This window comes from Lycorma delicatula, chromosome 2 (genome assembly GCF_047948215.1).
Source record: "Lycorma delicatula isolate Av1 chromosome 2, ASM4794821v1, whole genome shotgun sequence".
In the NCBI taxonomy this organism is placed as follows: Eukaryota; Metazoa; Arthropoda; class Insecta; order Hemiptera; family Fulgoridae; genus Lycorma; species Lycorma delicatula.
In genome coordinates, this window is record NC_134456.1 from 58,323,271 (window position 1) to 58,348,456 (window position 25,186).

At 28.4% G+C, this 25,186-nt stretch overlaps 1 protein-coding gene across 1 annotated transcript; it reads left to right on the plus strand.

Moving 5' to 3' along the window:
- The first annotated feature begins 781 nt into the window (after positions 1-781).
- On the plus strand, positions 782-24,312 carry LOC142320182 (arylsulfatase B-like). Its single transcript, XM_075357866.1, has 10 exons — positions 782-885; positions 2,379-2,554; positions 6,654-6,813; positions 8,392-8,618; positions 9,165-9,426; positions 10,744-10,901; positions 12,513-12,648; positions 16,492-16,683; positions 17,845-18,121; positions 23,952-24,312. The coding sequence occupies exons 2-10, from the start codon at positions 2,429-2,431 to the stop codon at positions 24,211-24,213; spliced, it is 1,800 nt and encodes a 599-aa protein (XP_075213981.1). The 5' UTR covers positions 782-885; positions 2,379-2,428; the 3' UTR covers positions 24,214-24,312.
- The last annotated feature ends 874 nt before the right edge of the window (positions 24,313-25,186 follow it).

Consider the following 25,186-nt stretch of genomic DNA (forward strand, 5'->3'; position numbering starts at 1 on the left):
TAATTTAAAAATATTTTAATTCTTAAATGCATGTTTAGCAGTTATGAAGTTATAACAGTTAAAAAAATAAAAAATATATAGCCTTATAAAAGTGGATCTTCTCTATGTTATGGCTTTAAAGAATTTTCATATAAATGGTAACAAATTATTCTGGTTTGCACCATTCTTAGTTTTATACCTCTTTAAGTTATATCCAAGAGGTAAAAAGAGCTTGATGCATGAGTGCCAAAATTAGACTTTTAGTTGCCTTAGTTTTTTAGGTGGAGTTTTATTTTTCCTTATTAAGAAATATCTTTTTTTATATTATGATCTAATTTTTAATTTTTGAAATTAATGTAAATTCAGTTTCTTTAAAATTAAATTGTGAATTGATTTGATCATAAAATATGTTTTTTTAGAGTTATTTAACTTAAAAATAGTTGAACATAATTAATAAATCTGTTATATTAGATGTGGTGTGTTTGGTGATTAAACTACATTTATTCCATGAATAGAATATTTATTTATATGCAAATCAGAGTTAGTACCTTGCTCATATCTCGGCAATAACCATTTAAAAAGAAATTATATTATGGGGATAAAACAAGATTTGTTTTACATCTCAGTACAGAAAGTTTATACTGCAAAGCAGTGATCACTAAAAATATTAATTTTATGATGTTTACATTTCATGTATAAAATTATTTATTAAGAATCAATAGAACAATGGAAAGAGAACACATAAGTTCTAAGTATGACGTGCTTTGCCAAACAATTTAAAAAAAATAAATAATGGATGGGAGATATCTAGTTTAGCTTAGTCTATTGTTTAAATTTCTAGCGTCTCAATATAACAAGAAAAATCTGGTACTGTTTCACATTGCTCATAATATATTGATATTTTCAGTAAGTATGGTGGTGGTTTTCAGTTAAACATCCTGAAAAAATATATATATTTTTTAAATTATTTTTACTTCATTAACAGTATAAATCATTAGACTATAGCTGATCTGATTATATAGGTGATAATGAATTAGATAATTTTGTTAAAATTTATCATAAATAACATTTTATGATGTTTATGAGTATTGTTTTTGAGATTTTCACAGTTTTAGAGAATTCTGGAGAGTGTTGGAAAATGGAAATTTCCACTTATTGGAAATGTGTTCTGCTTGATTTTAAAATTGCTTAGTAAATTAATGAATGAAATTGAACAATAACAGGTTCAAATGTAAATAATGAGCTACTATTTTTTTTGTTTTTGTTTAAGGAATAATGATATTATCCCTTAAGAAAGCAGATATAGGCAGATAAGAGTACAAATGTAAAAAAAAATTCTCTACAGATTTTTTTTTGTTTTTTTTGCCTTTTTTTTCTTGTAGTAATTAATGAAGCATTTATTTTAAACCGTTTTTAAAAAAATAATAGTCCAGCCTCATTGTAATAAAGATTTTTCTTTTCTAGCATGCCTGAATGAAATAGTTAATTTGGAAAATGGTTCATAATCAAAATGTCTCTGGTCTAAAATCATAAAATGCTGTGAGAAAGAAACAGTAAACAGGAGATATTTTACAATTTTAGATGGAATTTTATAAAGACTTAGTAAAATTTAAGCGTATGTGGATTATAAATTGTTTTATTTCACTGATAAAAATGTTATTTTATGTTTTATGTCACTGATAATATTTCTTTGATATTTTATTAAAAGTTTACTAACAATTTATACAAAATCATATGTCTGTGATCTACTTTACCCACATTGAGAACTAAGCATCCAATTTGAGGGTCAGCGAAGCAGTTTTGGTTTCCATTTTCTGATGTGGATGATGGAAAATTATTGAATCAGGAATGGCCATAACTTGAAGGATATTGAGGAGAAAACGTTTAAAAAAATAACCAGTTTTTCATTCTCACCTCTTAATGATCCTGTTTTTTTACATTGGTGATCAGTATCATTGGTGGTTTAATATGGCAAATTTTCGGTAGTACAAAATTTCTGGTCTGTAATTTTCTCTTATAGTTCAACAAATAGATCTATTGTAACAGATACATAAATTCTGTAGCTAATAACTAGGTGTAATAATAATTTCTAACCCACAATGTTAAATAGTAATGCATTTGATTGTTTAGTGATTTATGCTCACTCTATAACATGCATTTGTTAAGAGACATATGTTATAATAGAGAGATGTGTGTTTTACATTGAAGATAGTGAATGAACATGAGATGTAAGGTTATTGGATTAAAAAATGTGGTTATAAATATTTAATGGAGAAGGAATGGTAGTGCAGGTGCTTAGATACACAAGATCAGATTTTATTCTTGCTATTATATTAATATAATACTTATATAATAATTATAACACACACAACACACAATAATTTTTATTTATGTTTCAGGGACTTCAAAATTACTTTTAAAAATAAAATTTGGGTTTACTTCATAAACAATGGCATCTAGTAGTCAGTCATGTATGATCATTTTTATACTTATGGTACTTCAAGCAAAACTACAAGTATTTGGCTGTATATATGAAAAGCAACCAAATATCATAATAATACTAGCAGATGAATTGGTAACTTCAATAAAATGTTTTAGATTTTTCTGACATGAGAATTAAGTTTATGGTAACTTACTGTAAAGGTGTAACTTAACAGGATTCTTACGTTATTTTCTGCAACTTAACCTTTTTATCATGAAGCCTCCTTCAAAGTGTGAATTTTAACAAAAAAAAATATTAAAAAAGATAAATAGTAATGAATGTTTATAAATGAATATGATGTTTAAAAATGATTACTGATTCTGATGTATGTTTTACAGTTTTTTTCCGTGGGTAGGCCTTCAAGGACCACGCAAATATAATTTCATGTAGTTCCTTTCTTTTTCTTCCAGAAATACTTTATTCTTTTGTACTGTTCAGCTATTGTTTCTTCAGTCCTTTCTCCTCTGTTGTGTTTTTCTTTTCACCTACAGGAACCTTTCATTCAAAAATTTTTTTCTGTATTCTTTCAATCTAGATAGTAAGTAATTTTCTTTAATGTTGAACTTCATATACCTTTTAATTTGTTCTATGTGTGGCCTTCTTGAACTATAAATTCTTCTTAAAATTCTTCTTTCTATGTTGAGTAAATTTACTGTTCTAGTTGTGTTTGTAGTTTCCATGCTGTACAAGATGACTAGTTTTACAATCGTGGTATAATACCTTAATTTTGCATTTATAGAAAGGTTCTTTTTATTTTTAATATCTTTTGTGTAAAAGTTTAGTTCTAATTTATGCTTTTTGATCTTGATCACTAGTTTATTCTGTTTTCAATAATTATTTCTTCAAATTATTTAAATTGGTCTGTGATCTTAATTTCGTTATATACTGTTTCTATTGTCATTTTGAGATATACTGACATTTATTATCATTTCTGTCTTTGAAAAGGAGAACTGCAAGCTGCTTTTCCAGCTACTTCTTTCAATTGGTCAATTTGGTTGATTGCTTCTTATTATAATTCTGCAGAGTGTTAAGTTGTCGGAAAAAGCTACACATTTAATCTTGATGTTCTGCTTCTATATTTCTACTTTTCACGTGAGTCATTATTTTCCTAGAAGGTTTTCCTAAAAGCAAGTTGAAAAGCAATGGTGAAAGACTATCTCCTTGTCTTAGTTCTCTTTTTATTTGGAATGGATTGTTGACGTCATCTGAAAACTGGACTATACATAGTATCTGTTAAAATGAGTTTAAATTAATAGTTTTTTTGGTCAAGTTATATTCGTTTAGTGTGTTTAATATGATTTCTTTCAACTAAATCATAAGCCTTTTGAAAATCAATGAATGAAATAAAGATGTCTTTGGCCTTGTGTTGTAATTTTTTAATGTAATTGATTGAAATCTATTAAGAAGTAGTTTAGAAAATATTTTGTGTGATAGATAATAATGAGATTTCTCTATAGTTATTGATATCAGTTTTTGATCCTTTGTCATGCAATGGATGAATTGATGTGACCAGCCAATCATCTGGAATTCTTTCTTCTATCCAAATTTTCTGGAAGATTTTGGTTGTTTCTGTTATGAATTTCTTATCTGAAAGCTTCCATAATTTTGTGATTATACCATCCTCACCTGATGCTTTGTTGGTTTTGAGTGAGCTGATCACATTTTTAAGTTCTTCATTGTCTGGTGGATTAGAGACAGGATTCTGTGTTGTGAAGCTTAAGTTCAGTTTTTCTTTGGGATATTCACAGATTAATCACTTTTTAAGATATTCAACCAGGATATCACTATTTTTCTTGTTGTTCCAGGCTAGTACTCCATTTTCTCTTTTAAAGTTAAAACTTGGAGCTGAGTAATCATTGATTTTATTCTTAAATGCCCGGTAAAATAGTCTTGTATTGTTTTTCTTGAAATTTTCTTCCATTTCTATCATTTGTTCTTTCATATGTTTTCTTCTTAATTCTTAATTTTCCTTAATGTTTGGTGTGCTATTTTTCTTACTTTTTGGACTTTTTCTATATCTTTTCGAGCTGTTAGTGTTCCATTTTTTCCTGTCTAGAACCCTTTCTTTAATTCCATTTTCACATTCTTCAATCCACCAGGGGTGTTTTTTTTTTATGAAAGTTTAACCGTCCAATTTTTTTGAGCAGGTTTAATTAAATTTTGAGTGACATTATTCCAATTTTTATGTGTATTAAATTTATTTTGAAATTCTATCTTCTTTCCATTTAAACAGGCATCTTTATTAATTTTGGAGATATTGAGGTTAGTGTAATTTTTCTTTATGTAAGGGATGAAATTCATCTTGATTTGGAAGTAATAATGATCTGAAGTTACATTTATGGCTTTTCTGACCTTGACATTTTGAATTTCTTTGTGGCAGAGATAGTTACATGACCAAGTTGAAATTCACCAAGCGTTAGATTTGGGGAAACCCAAGTTTTCTGTTTGCTTGGATTGGCTTTAAAATGTTTTGACATGATTTTTAAGCTTAAGTATTTACAGAGTTTGACTAATTTTTCACTATTCTTGTATGTTCTCTTGGGAGCTGGATATTTACCGATTATATTGGAAAATTTTCTTTCAGAATCAAGTTGAGTGTTGAAATCTAGCAAAATTTTCAAGTGATTTCCTGGGATTTTGAGGATGTCTTCTTCTAATTCGTCCCATAATTCTGCAAAATTTCTGGATTTGTTTTATTATCATTATTTATAGGAGCATATGTGTTAATTAGTGATTTTTTTATTTGATGGTCAGAAGTAATAATCTTGCATTTACACCTTTGAAGTCAATGACCAAGTCAAAAAATTTTTTGTTACCCATGAAAGCTGTTTCAAGATGTGGAACATTCATTATTGCTCTTTTGCCGACTTTTCCCTTAAAAATTCTGAAGCTGTCAGATTCAAAAAGTTTTCATCTTAGCATCTGGTTTCTTAAACTGCAAGTGTCTGTGTAATCAAAATATTTAGTCTGTTTAGTTCTGAGGTTAATTGTTCTAAGTTTTTTTGCTTGGATTAGAGTTAATATTACACCTTCCAAAAAAATATTTTGTTTTATTTTTCTATTTGGAAAGGTTCCTGGTGCGATTCACCTTTTAGCTTTATACTGTCAGGCACCATGGAATCTGATCGCCCAACTTTATCTTCAGGGTAATTGATTTTGTAAATAGTCATAATCCGTGATGTTAATGTGTTTGATGGTTGGACAGAGTCCAACATAGTACAATCAAGGTTGTTAGCCTTAGAGTGTTTTGTTTTAGTTCACTTAATCCTACCCTTCATCAGATTATGCTATCCAGTTGCACCATAGAGGATAAAAAAGATGGAAAAGAATTATTCTGTCTAAAAATTTTTGTTTGTTTTGGTATTCTAGAAGATGCCGAAAAAAAAGTGGCTGGCTTTACTGTTTATTGAATAAGAAAAATATTTTTAATAACAAATCAATTTTTTCTTATAGAGATGTTTTTAAAATAATGATATATCTCCTTTAGAATGTAAAATTACTACACATTAAATATATTATAAATTTTTTTCTTATCCAGATGGTTCTGAAATAATGATACATCTTTTATTAAGAATGTAAAGTTATTACATATTAATTAATTTGATAAAACATAACTTCAAATGATGGTATATCATTATTATACTTTTTTATTTATTCTGATTTACCATTATACTGCAGTGATATATTCATCATTGCAGCTTCTTTGGAATGTTTAAATTTGGAAAGTTTTTTCTGCCTAGCTTCCAAACTGCTTAATTTTATTTAATGATCTCTTTTCATGAAGTGGACAGTAAATACCATTTTTTTTTTTTTGTGTTATGTGGAGTGCTTTTATATGTTTATTTTACATATATAATATATGTATTTTGATATATGTTGGGCTGAAAGGATGTCCTGAATATGTGCCTTACTGCCTAAAAACGAAAATCAGCAATAACATCAGCTGGAACTACAATGACTACATTTTAGATGACTACATTTAGCAAAAATAAAGTCATCTTGAGGATGGCTATGAAATGTAGTCGAGAACATTTTGATGTAACTAAAATAGACTGATTAAAGTCAACACTTGATTTAGTATTGTCATACCATTAACAATTTTATATAACAATAAAAAATCTGAAAATTATCTTTCTAAATGATGAATTATTATTCTGCCATTAATTATTATGAATGAATCTTTTAATTTTAGGGGTGGAATGATGTTAGTTTTCATGGTTCTGATCAGATACCAACTCCAAATATAGATGCTCTTGCATATAATGGTGTAATACTAAACAATCATTATGTTCAACCATCTGGTACATCAACTCGTGCTGCATTAATGACTGGAAAATACCCCATTCACACAGGTGAGTAATTTGACATTTCATCATTTATCTATCTTACTCAGTGAAATATTTTGTTTATACAGTGTTACTTGCAGTCAGTGTAGAAGATTAAATAGTATGCCAGTGAATTGTTTTAAAAAAATTAAAAATGTTATTAAGGGTAATTTTTTAAATAATTGTTTCTTTTAACAGGCCTTGTATAAAATTCAAATTCTTTGTTATCTGACTACAATAATTTAAAATTTACTACATGCACAAAGTTAGATACTTCTTAAAGCTATGAAACTCAGAACATAGATATTAAATTGAATTGAAAATAAATTATGTTCACAATTTCAATTTAAATTTATTTTAATTCATTTCTGATTCTGTTCTGGTAAATTTCAATTTTGAATATCAAACCACTGGTAAATCATTGGTAAAGATTTAATTAAATTAATTAACTGAACATTTTCTAAAATAGAAAATTTATTGAATATTTACATGATTCAGTTGTCTCTTTCAGAGTACTCTCCTTGTCATACACACACTACACACTTTCCCCAAGGTCCATTCCACTTAGCATTCAGGGCAACATTCTACAAATTTTTTTTTATGAATTCTATTGCTTTGCATCTCTATCTTTTTATCAGCAATTTTATTTTTTTAAATAAAAAAAGTCATTAGGGGGATAGGTCAATTAAGGGATGATGCTAAGTGAATTTTGTGAACAAAATTGAATAAGTAGCAATGTGTTGGTGGTGCATTGTTATGCTGAAGGAATCATGAATTGCCCCAAAATTCAAGTATCTTCTGATGTGAAGACATCTGATCAACTAATAATGGGTGTTAATTGTCTGTTCTGCAAATAGAAGCTAATAATCAACATTGCATATGATGTCGAAAGAGATTGTCAACATCACCTTTGAAACGTTAATGTGCCTGAACCACTATACCATTGTGTACAGCTTGGGTAGTAATCCTGTAAGCTGGATGCCTCACTGAATCATTTTCTGTGTTTTAGTAAAATGTTTTGTCAAGTTTAAAGCAAAATTTCACTGCAACTCTATATTCATATAAGTCTTTCATTACAAAAATCACTGAAAGCACAAAATACTTATATATATTTCGAAAGAACATTTTCCCAAAATCAATTTGTCTTAGTCACACATGGTGGGGGTTTTTAGTTACTATGCTGGAGTGATGCCAACTCCACATCTCAAAATATCTCTATAAGTATCAGTGAAACAAAAGTCTGGTTATTTTTTGAATAAACCTTGCATGATATATAACCACACACACACACACACACACACACACACACACACACACACACACACACACACACACACACACACACACACACACACACACACACACACATACACACACACACACACACACACACACACACACACAACACACACACACACACACATCTATATATTATAGTTTTATATTTACAGCTACAGAAAATTCATTGAGCCATTTCTACATTGTAAACAATAACTGATTAGTAAGGAGGTTTTAAAACCTATTGTATAATAGATTCTGTCATTAATAATTAAATCAATCTTGTAAATTAATTAAAAACCTACATTATAATTTTATATCATACAGGTATGCAAGGTTTCCCAATCAATCCATTAGAAAAGCGTGGTCTCCCACTAACAGAAACGACTATGGCTCAGCAGTTAAAAAAATTAGGATATTCAACAAATATAATTGGTAAATGGCATCTTGGATACTACAAACTTGACTACTTTCCTACTCGAAGAGGTTTTGATTACCATTTTGGATTTTTAAATCGCCTCATCAGTTATTATGATCATATTTTAGAAGCTGATGTAAGTTATAAAAATGAACATAATTCTATACAAGTCTATTTTAAGTTCAATATTTAATTTATTTATTTCATCACATGCTGCATTTCTAGCTGAAACTGTTTTAAAGTTTTATAGCAATGAATATAAGCCCTGAGGGTTTTGTTTTTTGAAAAATTTAAGTACAGAATAAGTAGTTGTGGTATTTCTTATGTAATTGAAGAAAAAATGCTTCAAGAAGCAGAACAATGTATACTATTGTTTTAAATGTAGAATTTTTATATTATTTACTGCAAATGTGACCAAATGCTTATGAGTGACCTGACATCAGACAAATGTCACTCCCAAAAATGGCATAGCCATTTTCAAGAATAACAATCATTCCATGATAGACTACTCCCTTTGTAAAATGAGTTCTCTACAATGAAAATTAAAGGTAGTTATTATTTGCAATGATATTTAATGTAATATTTGAACATTATTTTCAAATATTATTTTATTTGAAAATTAAGATTATTCCTTTAAGATTTTTCCTTTTTTATTGTTATATGTTTAACAATATTTTCACAGGGAAACAACGGCACGTATTATGGTTATGACTTTAGAAGAAATGAAAAAGTTTCAAGAAAATACGAAGGAAAATATGCAACAAGTTCCTTCACAGAAGAAGCAATAAAAGTGATAAAAAATCACAAAAAAAACAAGCCACTGTTTTTATACTTAGCACATCTTGCTGTTCATGGTGGTAATGAAGGAAAGGTACTTGAAGCACCGGAAGAAACTATAGATAAATTTGCAAACATTTTTAATCCAAACCGTAGGACATATGCGGGTAAGAAAATACTGATTCATTCAATCTATTGAGCTTAGTTACAAAAAGGTTTTAGTGAATAATGATTCTTGTTTAAGTTCTTGGATTTCAGTGTGAATTAGTTGTTGTATCAGAAATGAATTCAGCGGTAAAGACATTACTGAGCATCCCCATTCAAGCCTTCTTGCATTTATATTTTGTTGTACAGTGTTGTTTTTTGTGTATGTCCAATGCCCTCTAGTATTGCTAGTTTGATTGAGATTTTGATTCAGGATTGCCCATAATCAACAGGAATCTAGATCAACAGTAATCTAAGTTATTGCTCTGGGGTAGTACTGTCAAATACCAATGGAATACAAAATTTGTAAATTAAAAGTTACTTTTATTACCATGGACATAGAAGAATACGTACTGCATAATTTTATTATTATTTAATTTTTGACTGTGAATAAGAAAATAAACTGTTTAAAATTATAACACCACATTACTGCTTACGGTTGAATGCCAACACAGCAAATCATTTAACTTCTTTGATCTTGCTGTATCAAAGGAATATCACAACCACTTATTTAAATTTTCTTGGAAACTTACTACAGCTGATTTACTTATCATGAACACATTAATCATCCCTTTCTTCAGAGATATGTTGTTTTTCCAAACACATACTCTTGTTAGCTGAAAAGAATAATGAAGAACTGATAATAATTTATTTATTCATTCAGTAACAATAATGTAATATGTAGAACAAAATCTAAACCATGTTTAATGGCAAAAAATACATAAAATTAATATCAATAATATTTATACAAAACTGGTACATTTTTAGTAAAGAAGATCACTGTGTTACTCTCACAATAAATAACACAATACACAAGATGATTTGATAAATTGTTTACAAACACACATACTTCCAAACTGGTAAAAATGAAGAATCAGTAGAATACAAAATTGAATGGCATTGATCACATTAATTATTTAAAATATATCATGTACAATATTTGATGATATATTTAATTGGTTTCCTTACCAGTTCAAAATGGTTGCAATTAACTACACTGCCATCTGCTACATTACAGAAGAAGCTGAATAATAACTCGGAAAATAATAACTTCTGAAAGCACAGTTACTATAAGAGTATTTATAAAGAGAGTAGTTTTAATGACTTCTTTAAAGAAACTTTAATTATATTTCATCATTCTGATAAATCAATTTTTTAAATTTATTTTAAAAATAAAGATCTTTCATTGTAAAATTACTGTAAAATAAAAAAATAAAAAATTCTTTTATAACAGACTATTAGTTTTAACAGCAGATATATCTATTCTTATTTGTTTTTAGCCATGGTTACTGAACTAGATAAGTCAGTGGGAAAAGTGTTAAAAACATTGGAAGAAAATCATATGTTATCAAATAGCATAGTTGTGTTTTTATCAGACAATGGGTCACCTATAACTGTTGGTTACGTAAACTGGGGAAACAACCAACCTTTTAGAGGAGTAAGTATCAAAAACTGCTATGAACTAACAATTTAGAGGAATAAGATAACTTCAGCCTAGAAGAAAAATATGAATTGTTGCAAACAAATTATTAATTATCTATTTATTAACTTAACAAACATTTCGGAGTAACAGTTGTGTGGACTTCAAATAATCTCTTTTTCAGGCATCTCGATTCCCCCCCGAGGGGAGAAGAACCCACCTCGTAGCGTGTCCGGTCGCTACACCACCCCCTCCGTTCCTAGCCAGTAGTGGCTTTAACGGAAGCCAGTAGTGGCTTTTTCAGGCAAGTCAAATCTAAACCAAAAGTAAAACTATAATTGGGCTTAAAAATTGATTTTAATCTCTTAATTTAATAAGCTTATAATAAAAAAGCCTTTTGTTAACCTTTTCATAGGTCCTCAGCAACACTGAAGACCCATGAAAAGGTCAAGAACACCATCTATTTTAGGGTAGGGAAAATAAATAATTTCGTTATAAGCAAATAAATAAAATAATTATTTAAAAAAGAAAGTGGAACTGACATTAAAATGAACAAAAAACTAAGAAATAGTTCAAATAGTTAATTAAATCTTTTGACACTTTTTTGAAAACACGCCTCCTTCCATAAAATAAATTTATAGATATAATATAAATTTGTTCTATATTACTAAACACGTATACTTCATAAAAAACAATACTGATATTACAACAGTGAAATTCACATTTATTTGATTTGATTGCTTTTCTGTTTGCGATTATTACGTCTTTTTATATACGCCATCTGTAGGTCCATTCATGTATACATAAGTATGATCATGTATTTTGGCGCGTTTTACGAAAAATAAGAGTGATTTTCTGTTTCGATATTTGACAAAGAATGAAATATGAATTCACCATTACACACCAGAATCGAAACAACAACAATCCTTGGAGTGGACAGAAGCCGGTTTTTTAGCCGCGAAGAGGTTGCCAACGGGTGGAAAGGTCATGGTCAGTTTTTTGGATGCCGAAAGGAATTGTGTTAATTGACAATCTTAAAAAAAGTAAAAAAATAACTGGGGAATACTAATGAACCTTCTAATGAAACTGGACTCAAAAATTCGTGGAAACAGACTCTGCCTGCAGAAGAAAAAATCATCTTCCATCAGGACAATGTACCTGCCACCACAAAAGTGTCTTGGCGATGGGAAAATTGAGAGATTTGCGCTATGAAGTGATAGGACATCCCTAGATTTGACTCCCTCGGACTTCCATCTCTTTCCAACACACAAAGTCTTCCCCACTTCTCAGTGTTTATCGTCCAATCAAGAAGCAATTGCGGCTGTAGACAGGTACTTTCCAGCACTTCCAGAGAAACTATACAGATATGGGATGATGGCGCTAAACACCAGTAGATGAAATATATTATTATTAAAGTAGATTATGTTGAAAAATAAGTCTTTTGAAAACATAATTTTCATTTTCACTATCAGGCAGCACTTTTCAGACCACCCTTGTACGTCTCAGAATTTACATGAAATTATAAAAGTTTCTAAATTTTTTATAAAAATAGTTTCTATTATTTCATTATGTATCCAAAACAAAATTGGAAATTTTGGATAAAAGATGTATTAATTAACTATTTTACAGGAGAAGTATTCAATGTTTGAAGGAGGTGTAAAGACTGCAGCCGTTGTTTGGAGCCCACTTATTAAAGATTCTTCACGTGTTTCAGAAGAATTGATTCATGTAACTGATTGGCTGCCAACTTTATACAGCGCTGCAGGTAATAGTCATGAATCACAGATTAAACTGTGCATACTTTGATGAAAAATAATTATAATTTTATTTGAAATATTTGTGACAGTTAAATAATTTAGTATCTTTACAAATCAGTAACATGTTTCAAATTATGAACAAATAGTTTAATTAAGTTATATTTACATAATGTTACATCTTGTATATAGTGCCAAATATCAAAGTGGTCCATCGAATTTGCAGATTAAAGAGAAAATGTATAAGTTGAAAGAGTTTAAAGTAATAAACTTTCTTTTTTTTGAACTTATAATTTCATATATGAACATGTGTTTCATTATATAAACATAGAACATTGAAAATAGTATTTAATTTTGAGTCTGTCCAACATTAAAGAAAAATCTGATGTGGACACCATATAACTTCCTTTTACGCCTATTAACTTTCATATACACATTTTGTTAAAATGAAAAGTACATAAAATTTTATTTCATTAATAACTTATGATATTTTTTATTTTGTTATTATTATTATGAATTATTATTTACCATACATTTTTTTTACAATCAGAGGTTAATAATTATTAATAAATCAATATATTTAAATGAAAAAAAGGAGATGAAGTCTGATTCGAATGAATGTGCCTTCTCCTTGAAAGGTCCAAATATTTCATTAATTACGATTTTATTTGGCTATAACTCTGGAACCAATGAAAATAAGTACCACTGATGATATATCGTTGAAACATTCTCAATGAGGACTTATTACTGCAGTAAATAAAAGTTCCTAAATCCAAATCTTTTTGAATTTTGGGCTTTTTTGGACTTTTTTTTATTGTAACAAAGGGGAGGTGCACAACTAGATGTTGCAAACAGCCCTAAAAACAAAATTTCAACATTCTACAGCTAATTGTTTTTGAGTTATGTGAGATACATATGTACGTACAGACGTCACGCCAATAGTAGTCAAAATGGATTCAGGAATGTTCAAAATGAATATTTCCGTTGAAATCTGGAAACTGAAATTTTTCACCATCACAATACTTTGTTTACTTCGTACAAGGAAGTAAAAATGCCTCTGTTTGTAAACAAAATTGTAATTTGTCCAAAAAGAAAGATTAATTTTAATTTATTTAAAAGAAGTCCTGCTTAAGTTTATTGTTAAACATTTTAACGGAGCATCTGTTTTATTGAAATAGTACACTACCCATTAGCCTATCTAAGATATCTTTGTCTAAGTCATTTATTGTTTCCTAACTGGCACATATCTTCACAAAGATCTTTGTTTTGAAATATAAAATTAAAACCATGGCCATCATACATTTTTTTAACAAATTTCACAAAAATCTGGTACTTAGTCATATTTAAAGTGTGTTTAAGGAAAATGGGTGCCTCTATTTTCATTAAATATGTATTAAAAAAATCATTTCAATTGAAAGAGTAAATGAAAAAATCAAACTCTTAATAAAAAAATGTAAAATAAAAAATGTGATGTGGAGACCACACGACCTCCTTGTACGCCTATTATATTACATATACACATTTTTTTAAAATGAAAAGTACATAAAATTTTTTATTTCATTAATAACTTTTACTAATTTTTTCATAATCGTTTTTTATTGTTACTATTGAATTATTATTTATTGTAAAAATTTGTTTACAATCAGAGGTTAATAATTATTAATAAGTCAATACAGTTAAATTAAAAAAAGAAGTTAAAAAAGGAAATGAAGTGGGATTCAAACCGATGTGCCTTCCCCTTCTAAGATCCAAATATTTCATTAATTAAAATTTTATTTGGCTATAACTCTGGAACCAGTGAAAATACATACCACTTATGATACATCATGGAAAAGCTCTCAACAAAGGCTTATTACTACAGTTAAGAAAAAGTCCAAAAGTCAAAATTTCAACGTCCTACCGCTAATCGTTTTTGAATTATGTGAGATACATACGTACGTACGTACAGACGTTATGCTGAAACTAGTCAAAATGGATTCATTGAATGGATATTTCTGTTGAAATCTGAAAACTGAAATTTTTTGTTATCACAATACTTCCTTTACTTTGTAAAAGGAAGTAAAAATGGACAACATTTTTGTTCAAAATATAATATAAAATTGTATTAAATCAATATTGAAATGGATCAAGTAGATTTGTCTATATATCTACTAAAAACACCAGCTACTGGATGAATTATTTGTAAACATATATTTCTATTATTTATAATAAAATTAAAAAAATATAGAAAAAAAATGTAATACTCTATACTTTCAGTCCAGCATTAACACAGATAAAGTGGAGTTATGGTCACTGATTTTTTTTCTTTAATTTGCAGCCTTATTTATACAAAATTAATCATAAAGTATCTTAAAATTGATTTATTAGATTAATTAAAATAATAATGAATCATTTTTATTAAGCTCATTAATCATTTTTCTTTTACGAATTCTTTATTTTGTTTACCTGTATTTTTGTAAATGAGTGAATTTATCCAAAGTTAGATATACTGACAATTACTGTTCATAAAGGATATCCTAAGTAATACATTTTAAATGTAATTCAGCAAGGTATTTATTTTTTGTTTTACAAGATTTGAAATGGTTCATATCTATATTTATTGAATAAGAAATAATTTTATTATTTTAATTTATTTTTACGATTATTAAGTCATTAAATCTAGGTTTCTTTTGGTCTTTAACATGTAATGCTTATTTCAGGTACAAGCCTGCAATTTTGGGATTTGTGATTTATCAGTCAGGCAAGACTGTAATAATTACATTTTCCCTATTTCTGCCAAGTAGTAATAAACTGATCTGAAGTTGAATTAGCTCTTCATTGATGTTTAAATATCAGCAAAAATTTGTCACTTTATCAACGATCATAAAAATATGTTTCTTATTATTATTCCTATTGTGTACATTGATTAATCTGTTCAACTAGTGAACAATAAGCAAACCCCTCCCATGGCCTAATGAGATGAGGATGATATGTATGATGTGTAAATGAGGTGTATTCTTGTACTGACTCAGGCCGACCAGTTATGTGGTTAATTGATCCTCAACCCCAAGTACACCACTATTCACTGTCTAGTATTCAAATCCACATAAAAGCAACTAAGTTTCACTAAGATTCAAATCTCAGAACCTTCAATTTAGAAAATCAGCTGTTTAACAACTGATCTTGTGACAAGTTTACCAATAGACAAATATGGTGGGCTATATGTAACTTGTGTTTAAAAATAGCAAAGTTAGCAGTTACCACTATTTTAAGAAATCTTCAACTTCCCTTTCATCACAAATATACCTTTCAATGTACTTCCAACTTTCTTACAATCACTCCAAATGTTTCTAATTTTTATTTATCATACGATGGTCTGATATACTCATATTACTGTAATATTTTAAAAACGTTTTTCCTTTCTTTTGAAAATGCAGATTTAAGTTTTGTATTACTGTGACTTTCAAATTATTTCAGTGTTATAATTCAGATATATGCTACCTTATTAGCATAAAAAGATCCCCTTCAGGGATCTTTAAAATGGCAAATACAGGTTGATGAAAATACTTAAATACTTAAATGATGAAAATGAATTAATTATTTAAGCCTTCAGTAGAAATAAAATACTAACTATTAAATGGTGTAGGTCCATTCAGTCACTAAGTAGCTTATTAAAGATATTAATAATTCTAGGTTTAAAAAAGTTAAAGTTTTTGAACATTGGGTTTTTTACAATCTAAACTTGTCATTCATACTCCTATCTTAATATCAAATTAAACAGAACTAAATAAAGTAATAATTTATATATTTTTTAGAGGCAAAATAATAATAAACATAAATGAGAATAAGTGTATTAAAAGGCATTTATTTTTTAGGAGGAAATGTAAGTGATCTGGGTGGTGAGCTGGATGGAATAAATATGTGGCCAAGTATTACAGAAAACATAGAATCACCTCGTAAACAACTTTTAGTGAATATTGATGAAACAATTAATTATGGAAGCTTGGTCCTTAAGAAAGACAGTGATGATGAAAATGGAAAATCAGGAACATACAAGATTATTGTAGGTATGTTAATATCACAAAATTTAAATTAATTATTTCATTTTATCATAAACAGTATCATAAGGAATTTGTGATGTTAGACTTCAAGCAGCTGTTTAAGGGCGGACAAACAGTGTGGGTTTGAAAACCATTAGATGACAAACATTCAATAACTTTTTTACAAGTGGCTGATCATTTGTTGACAATCTGAGTAATCAGTAATGTTCAAAAACTTCTAAGTCTATTCTGAACACGGATACTTTTGTATGCCTACATGTAAAACTACCCTCTAATTCACATGCCTGCAGGAAATCAAATCAATTTCCTCGCACTGGCTGCTTTGTGTAGTGCTCTTCCACAGTAATATGGAGTTTTTTCTCTGTATTTGCTGGAGTTGATTGTCAACAATAGTCAACCAGTAACTTTGGATCTACTTCTCAGACAGTGTTATTGAACACATAAAACTTAATGCAAGGGTAATTTTTAAAAGCTGATAATGCAGGCTTCTTTGTTAGCTATGTTGGTAAATTCATTATCAGGAGATTCTATATACTTGTAAAAATATATATATATATATTTTATATATTAATAATATATATATTATTTAGGTCAAAATTTAGTAGCTAATTATTAGATTTGTCAATGTTATCTAAAAGTTCAATCAACCCAATATTTATAATATGGTAAAATTAATCTCTCAAGCAACTTTGACATTATGCTGAGTAAGAAAATTAACATGTAGTTGTTAGGATTACTTGGGTCTTTAACTAGCTTAAGAACAACCAGGATATTTTTGTACTTGAAAAGAGGTGGAAAGCATCTGGTATTTTGGAAAACAATCTGGTCAGATATCTAACAGTGCATGATCGACAGTGAATTACAAATCTTGTTAATTCTTTATATAGTGAGGAATCTAATTACAATGACTAGTGTATTACAAAATGACTGTCAGGAGTATGCATATCAGAAATAACAGATCACGTTGTATATATGTAAGTTGGCTTGAGTGGCTTAAATGAGTTGCAGGAACAAGAATATGTACTGTACAAGAAACAAGTAGAATATAATATCATTCTGTTTACTCTTTGCAGTAAGAAGATTTTTTTTCTATAAATATAATACACATATGATAAATTTTATTATGACAAAGTGTATGTTATTAATATTATTAATTTTATTTTTAAGGACAAACTCCTGATTACACTCTTAGTGATTTCCAACCTTTAGATGATCTTTATCTGCCAAAAGCTTATGACATACGTAAAGTTCTATCAAGTACAGGGAATAAAGCTCTCAAGAAAGTGACAAATAAAACAGTGGATGCAGCTTTAGTCATTTCATTACGTACTAAAGCAACTATTGTCTGTCAACAAAAATCAGTGTTAAGTTCATGTAATGATATATGTTTATTTGATCTTATTAATGATCCATGTGAACAAATTAATTTGTCTACTGATAATACGTAAGTATTTTAGATATGAACTTTGATGAATGATAAACTTTTATTACTTTGAAAAAAAATTGAATAATTCAATTATTCGGGTATGCTTGGATAATTTTTATGAAAGACTCAGTGTATTTTTATTTAAAAACAGAATTCTATATCAGCTATTTCAGCTGTTATGGGAAATTTATTTTAATTTTTGGTATAGGTATGTTTTTTAATCAAAATTTGTAAAATCCATTCTGAGATAAAAATTTGAATGTGGTCAAAAGTGAATGTGCTAGAACATTTTCAGCATATTCATTATCATACAGCAGCATCAGTATTATATTAGATCAAAATTTAATTTTTCATGAAAGTAATAAGTTTTTATTATGATAAAATATTATCATAGTAATAAAATCATTAAAAAAGATCATTAAATTAATAAATAAAAAGGTAATCTAAACTGAAAGATAAATAAATGGTAAACATGAGATTTTCTTCAGTATTTATATTCTACAAATAATTTTATTATTGAAGAAACTGCAGACCTAAGTCTTATTTTTATTTCTTCTTAAATATACTAAAACTCAGTCTCTTTTAATACATGATGCTTTGATAAGTATCAAATAGTAACAATAAGAAAACATTATTTAATACATTATTTAAAGTTTGCAACTTATATAAGCAGAATTTAAAAATATTCTTTTAAAGTGGAAGATACTAAGCTCTTTCAAGTTTTTGAAAATCATAATGAAAAATGATAACATTTTAATTATTAAGTATAAACTATTATATGTATACTATGTATTTCTATACACTATTTATTCTGTATACAACTATGTATTATATATAAACTATATAAACTACTCTTTTCAAAATACTGGAATGAACTTAGGGTAAAAAAAAATTAGGGTATCAAATTGTTTTTCTATGGACCTCCACAAATCTACATGTTCATTTCTTATGTCACTGTCGTCAGTGTCTAAATCTCTTTTGATAATTATTTGCCTACAACTGATTATTGGTTCATAAATAAGAAGCTACCATCAATCACTATAGATCTTTAAGATATTACCTTTAGGCTTCATATTTCATCATTCCTATTATGTATCTAATGACTTTCTTTTGCAGCCTAAGAACTCTAAACCTAAAGTTTTTTTAGATGACGATCTATGACAGTCCATACAAACAGTACCAAGTATTATATATGAAATAGTTTAACAATCCATGATAAATTTCACATCAGTTTATCATCACCAAGCTAAATATTAATTTTAAAGTAAAGATATTTTATATTTTTGCAAATGTAACTCACATGGAAATTATTTTCTAAGAAAATAATTAATTATTATATCTTAGAATTTCTCTGATGCTGAAATAATATACTTCTACAGTATATATTGCTAAAGTAGTACTGTAGTACTACAATATTATACGAGCATTATCTATCATACATTAAAATTATTTTCTTGCATGTTGTGTGGGTGTGAAGGTATTGAGGTTGTGCTGGCATTCATAAGGGCTGCATACTACGTAAACTATAACTTTCTAAATATTCTAATTAAACTTTCTCCTACAAAACTCAAACCCAAAACAGTCTAGATTTAATCCAAAATCTAGATTATCAATGAAATGGTTAGAAGTCAGTCGTAGTATCCCAGCATGCTGTAACATCATTAGATTAAAAATGTATTTATTGTTGTAATGAAAATTGAATTATTGCAATTTAAAAATGTTAATAAAATGAATTATATAATGTTGGTAGTTTTTTTATGTATGAAGGTCAGTTAATTATAAATCAGATATTTGTTTATAATTTTTATTAATACAGAATGAAAGTACAGAACATATTTTATATATTCCTTTTATATATAGTCTACCTGAAATTCTACAAATATTTTCTGTTAAGTGGGAAACGTGTGTATAACTTCTTTGTAAAAATTTTATGACAAGTCACAGGCTGATGGTATACCAACTTCTCTACTTGGTTGTCACTCTGGAACTGATCTTCTCTCAGCCCCTCTTTCAATGCCCTAAACAAAAAGAAATCATAGGGGGATGAATCTGAGCTGTGCTGGAATGTTCTAAGATTTTCCAGTAAATTTCATTCAGTTTATACCAGTTGCTAATGGCTGGGCTAGGGGGCTGGCATTATTTAAAAAATAATCACATCTTTGATTGGGGGATGACACTTTTTTCCCGTAGATGACTTAGACTTTGTCAAACTGCTGAAAGCAATATCAGTGTTTACAGTGAGACATTCATGGGAAAAATTGACAAGTAATATGCCTTTCCAGACCCAAAAGATGGGTAAGTTATGGCAAGGGCTTTTCCAGCTGACAGAAGCGTTTTCACCTTTGTAGGGTAAGGCTCTCCACTCTTATGCCATAACATACTCACCAATTTCAACTTGGGAGCTTAGTGATGGACCCATGCCTCATCACATTTAACTATTCAATGCAAAAAATTATTTCTTTCTTGTTAAAATCAGTTCAAAAGCCTTTGAATTTCCTGATGGGCATATTTATGATTTTGGGTCAAAAGTCTTGGAATTGATCTCTCACAGAATTTGCAGAACCCAATGTTCTTTAATGAGGTTATGAATCAGTAGAGTGTAATCTTTTGTCACAATTATCCTGGAATGTCTATTGTTGAATTTTGTTCTAATTTTATTGCTGAATGCCTATTTTCTAGAATTTCATGCCCTTTAAAATTTCCTGGCCTAGTCTTAGATTTGAGTACATGTTGATGCCATATTCCCAAACTGCCAATACAGTTCAAAATTTCAAAGGGTTTAAAGCCCTTATTCATGAAAAAGTCCACTATTATATGTTGCACAACCGAAGATGATCTTACTTAAAGCTACTAATGCGAGAAACACCAAAGCTTAGGTTGCTGGAACATTCATTTTCTCCCTATATTACCACAAACAATATCCTTCTATGCCAGCCCACTCATGTTTGTATGCAAACTGTGAAGACAAAAGTCCACTTTTCATGTAACTAACCCCTTGTATAAGTATTGTAAGCAAAAGTTGAATTATCTTGTTTTCTCAGTTTGTTTATTTTTGATTTTTGTTTGTTTGTGATAAAATGTCTCATATGTCTTACAAATCCTGCCAGCTAGAGAAACTTAGTGAATTATTAAACAATTTCTGTAAAGTAGAAAATATAATTATTTATTTTGTTAATTCTAAAGATAATTTGAAAACTATAGGAAGTAAATTCTTACTATTTTCTTGTTTTTTAACATTTACTTTAAAAAACTTAGAAAGTTAGATTTATTTTCCTTTATTCTAAATTACTGTGAATGAGACCTGAAAGGCCTTTGTACGACTAGAATGTGCACTAATTTTTAATGAATTTACAATAACATTGGACAGGATCGTAGTAAAATCTGTGTGTATAGAACCTGACTAAAGTTTTAATCACTGATGAGATTACATTGGTACATAAAAATAAAGCTGAAATTAATGCTAAATTTTATTACTCCAGCTTCAAAAATTCACAAAATACTTCACAAATTGGACTGAAAAAATGTTATCACTTTTTCTTGCTTTATCTCTCTCTATATAGTATTTCCTATATATAAGCAATTATTTAAAATTGTTATTGACAACATCTCTTACAACCAATTTTTCCATCTTTATAGGAATACAAAATTACTTCAGTCAAAAGCTCTACTAATATTTATAAAGGCTTACTATTCTCTTGACTCCTTTGAATTTATCTCTAAATAAATTATTTAAGCATTTTTTTTAGATTTCTCTGTTTTGAATGTACACATTGTTATGCTATTAATATAATAGTTTAATTCAAATGAGATTTTAATTCATTGCAAAGTATGCTTTTAAATATTTTTGAGAAAGTCTAGAAGTATAAGTTTTTTGTTGTTTTATGTACATATTTAACATTGGCTATTACTATTTGTTTACAAATTAGTTTTAATATTATACTCTATTAAGGATTAATTAAAGTAGCAAGAACCACATCATTTACATTTGCAGAAAATCATGGAAATACATAACATTTTTTTACGTTTATTCCTGAGTTTTAGTTCTTCATTGAAAAAAACTTGTAAAATTTGTAATAAAAATTTGATAAATTATGGACTTTTATCTTCTCCGTCATCCATATTCAAGTATCTCTACTAATTATTTTGGTGATAATGGATATTTAAATAGTAAAATATTAGCATTGTTTCATTTATTTGGGCATTTTAATTCATTCAACACCAGGTAACTGATGGCTAAAAATCCTCACCAGCTGTTTGAGCATCCACTTCACAATGAGAAAACAGTATATGTACTATATATGGTAATCGTATAGTATTGCCAATATTTTTTGACCAGTCTGTCAATATAGAAATGTACTATACAACTTTCGAAGAAATCTACCTTGCGTTAACAGATTTTGAAAAACAGTTGCTTGTTCAAATAACAACATATTGAACGATTCATATAGCTTTTATAGAAGAACAAAATGTAATCAGAGGGCAGTAGCCTCTACATTTCCCAAATTTGTCTTGTTGAGATTATTTTCTTTGGGGGTATTTGAGGAATGGAATTTTTGAATCAAATCCCCACATTATTAATGAACTGAAGGTAAACATTTACCTTTGCTAATATGTACAATATAAACACAGAATTTAATTTACATTTTCATTTTATTCATAAAATGTTACATGTTGCAACTGTGTTTAGTTTGTAGCAGTTCGGTTTTAAGTTGCTCAGCTGGTAAACTGGTCAGCTAGTGAAAATGTCAATGTATACAACTATAATAGGTCAGAGTAGTGATGAAGAAACCCTAGGTCAAACCATATGGTTAAGAGACCATAGGTTGTGTATGAAGAAACCCTAGGGTTTCTTCTTACACAAATCAAAAATGAGGGTTGTCGTGGCTCGATCCCTGTTCCCACCTATCAAAATAGCAAGTTTTACAATTAGGCACTTTGTACTAGAGTAGCATAGTAAAATCTTATCTGGGTAGGAAAAAAATTATATTATTTCCCTTCAATCTCTAAATATTCTTAAACTCTTAGGTGATTCAATTAAGTTGCAATTATAGTTAAATTTTGTCATGGATCAATTTTTTTATATCTTTCCTATCAAAAAGCTTTAACTAAACTTTCTAGCTTAAATATTACAATTTAAATGATGTTTGCATTGTGTGAATGAATATCCAAGAGGAGGTAGCGCTTTTCGATTACCAAATCTCAATAATATAAACCTTGAGAGAGTAGTTCGACACTTTCATGGAAGATTACTCTCAAGAGGCATGTTCACTTGCAATCAGATGGATTGGTGAGCCTCTCAAGAGTAACTCTCTGATTTTCATCATTGATTTTATAACCACCTTAATATTACAATCCTGCATTTGCTGAAAAACTTGACATCACTGATAGAAACGTTAATTTGCTTAGGAGATGCGGTTATAAAATATTTTACCAGTAAAACACAGCAGAAGTACAATACAGCATTTTCACAATTCCTTTGATGAACCAAACATTTCTACATGTCTTCCAATTAATGACAATAAAACTGTAGGAGTAAGATTACATTATTATTACTACCATATATGAGAGGTTTGGTGTGGATATTTTACCTACATTTTTCTTATCATATTTATAAATCTGTATGCACATTTTGTCTAATTGGGTCTTGAATGAGTAATATTAAATCATTATTGGATAATGAAGTGGTTATTACCATAATATATTCCAAAATGTTCATTATCAACAATAATAATAATAATAATCTTTATCATCAATAAATTCATAATAAATCAACGAATATTTAATTTTTATTCATTCAACAAACTAATACTAATAGAAATCTTCATTATGTTTTTTCTCTTTGTTACAGCTACACATCCTTAATAGTATATCTGCAAGGCTTATATAATGCTCAAAATAAAACTTTGGTTCCAGGACCACCACAAATCTTTGATGATGGTCCTGCCAATCCTAAAAACTTTAATTTTGTTTGGAGTCCCTGGATAGGAAGTTGTGAGACTGTTGAAATTCTTCATCCTGATATTGATACTGATACTGATACTGATAATGATGATGAAGAAAGCAATGCTGATGGCAATGAGATTGATTCTGATTCTGATGACAATGAATAATATATTTTATCTACTATATTTATGTATTAAATTTAATCATTCTCTTAAGTCAATAGATATTAAAATACATCATGTTTAAAAACGATTATGTTCATTAGTAGACGCCTGCTGTACTGTAAAGAAATTATTTCATTGATTATTTGTTTATATGATAAATGATTAAAATAAAATTTATACAATACAACACAATTATTTTTAAAAGTTTCAAACACGTAAAAACAATACATAATCTTCTTTAGATAGCACCTTGAAGAAACATTATAATACAACAGAATGTATCACCAAGTTCTCCCAGGATTTTTTTTCATAATCTATCTACTTGTTAAAATAATGGAAAAGGTTCATATAAACATATATCCTAAAATGCTTTGTTTGCAAGTTACGGCTAGTGAAAGATTTTGCTCGGATTTCAGCTATCCCAGTGAAATGAGAACGTACTGAAATTTTTAGGAAATTAATTAAGGAGCAGAGTTAGTGATCTCTTATGGTTTTTGACCAAAACAAATCTAATAAAATAAATCCCACAACCGTATCTGCAGTAGTTTATGAAAAATCTGCGTGAAAACCAATAAATTAAAAAATTACGTAAAAAATCATATTTTTATGTCTGGCGTACAATAACTTGGTTAAATGGGTGAAAAACAAAACTTGTAGAGAATTTAATTCTGAACAGAATGGTGTAACATAAGTTGAATAAAACAAAGAAAAAGTAGAAAAATTCGAATTTTATTCATTAACAGTACATTACTACATATGTTAGAAAAGTACTTATTTAATGTAACAACCAAATGTAAAAACCAGATTTTTTTTTTGGTGGAGAGAAAAATTTGTAAAAACAAAATTTACTGTTAACAATTGTTGTTAAATTTTTTTTTAAATCTGAAAATTATACAATTGTAAAATAAAAATTACTTAGATAATAAATGTTTTATTAATGTCAGAAACACAATAAATTATCTGAAAAATTATTTTA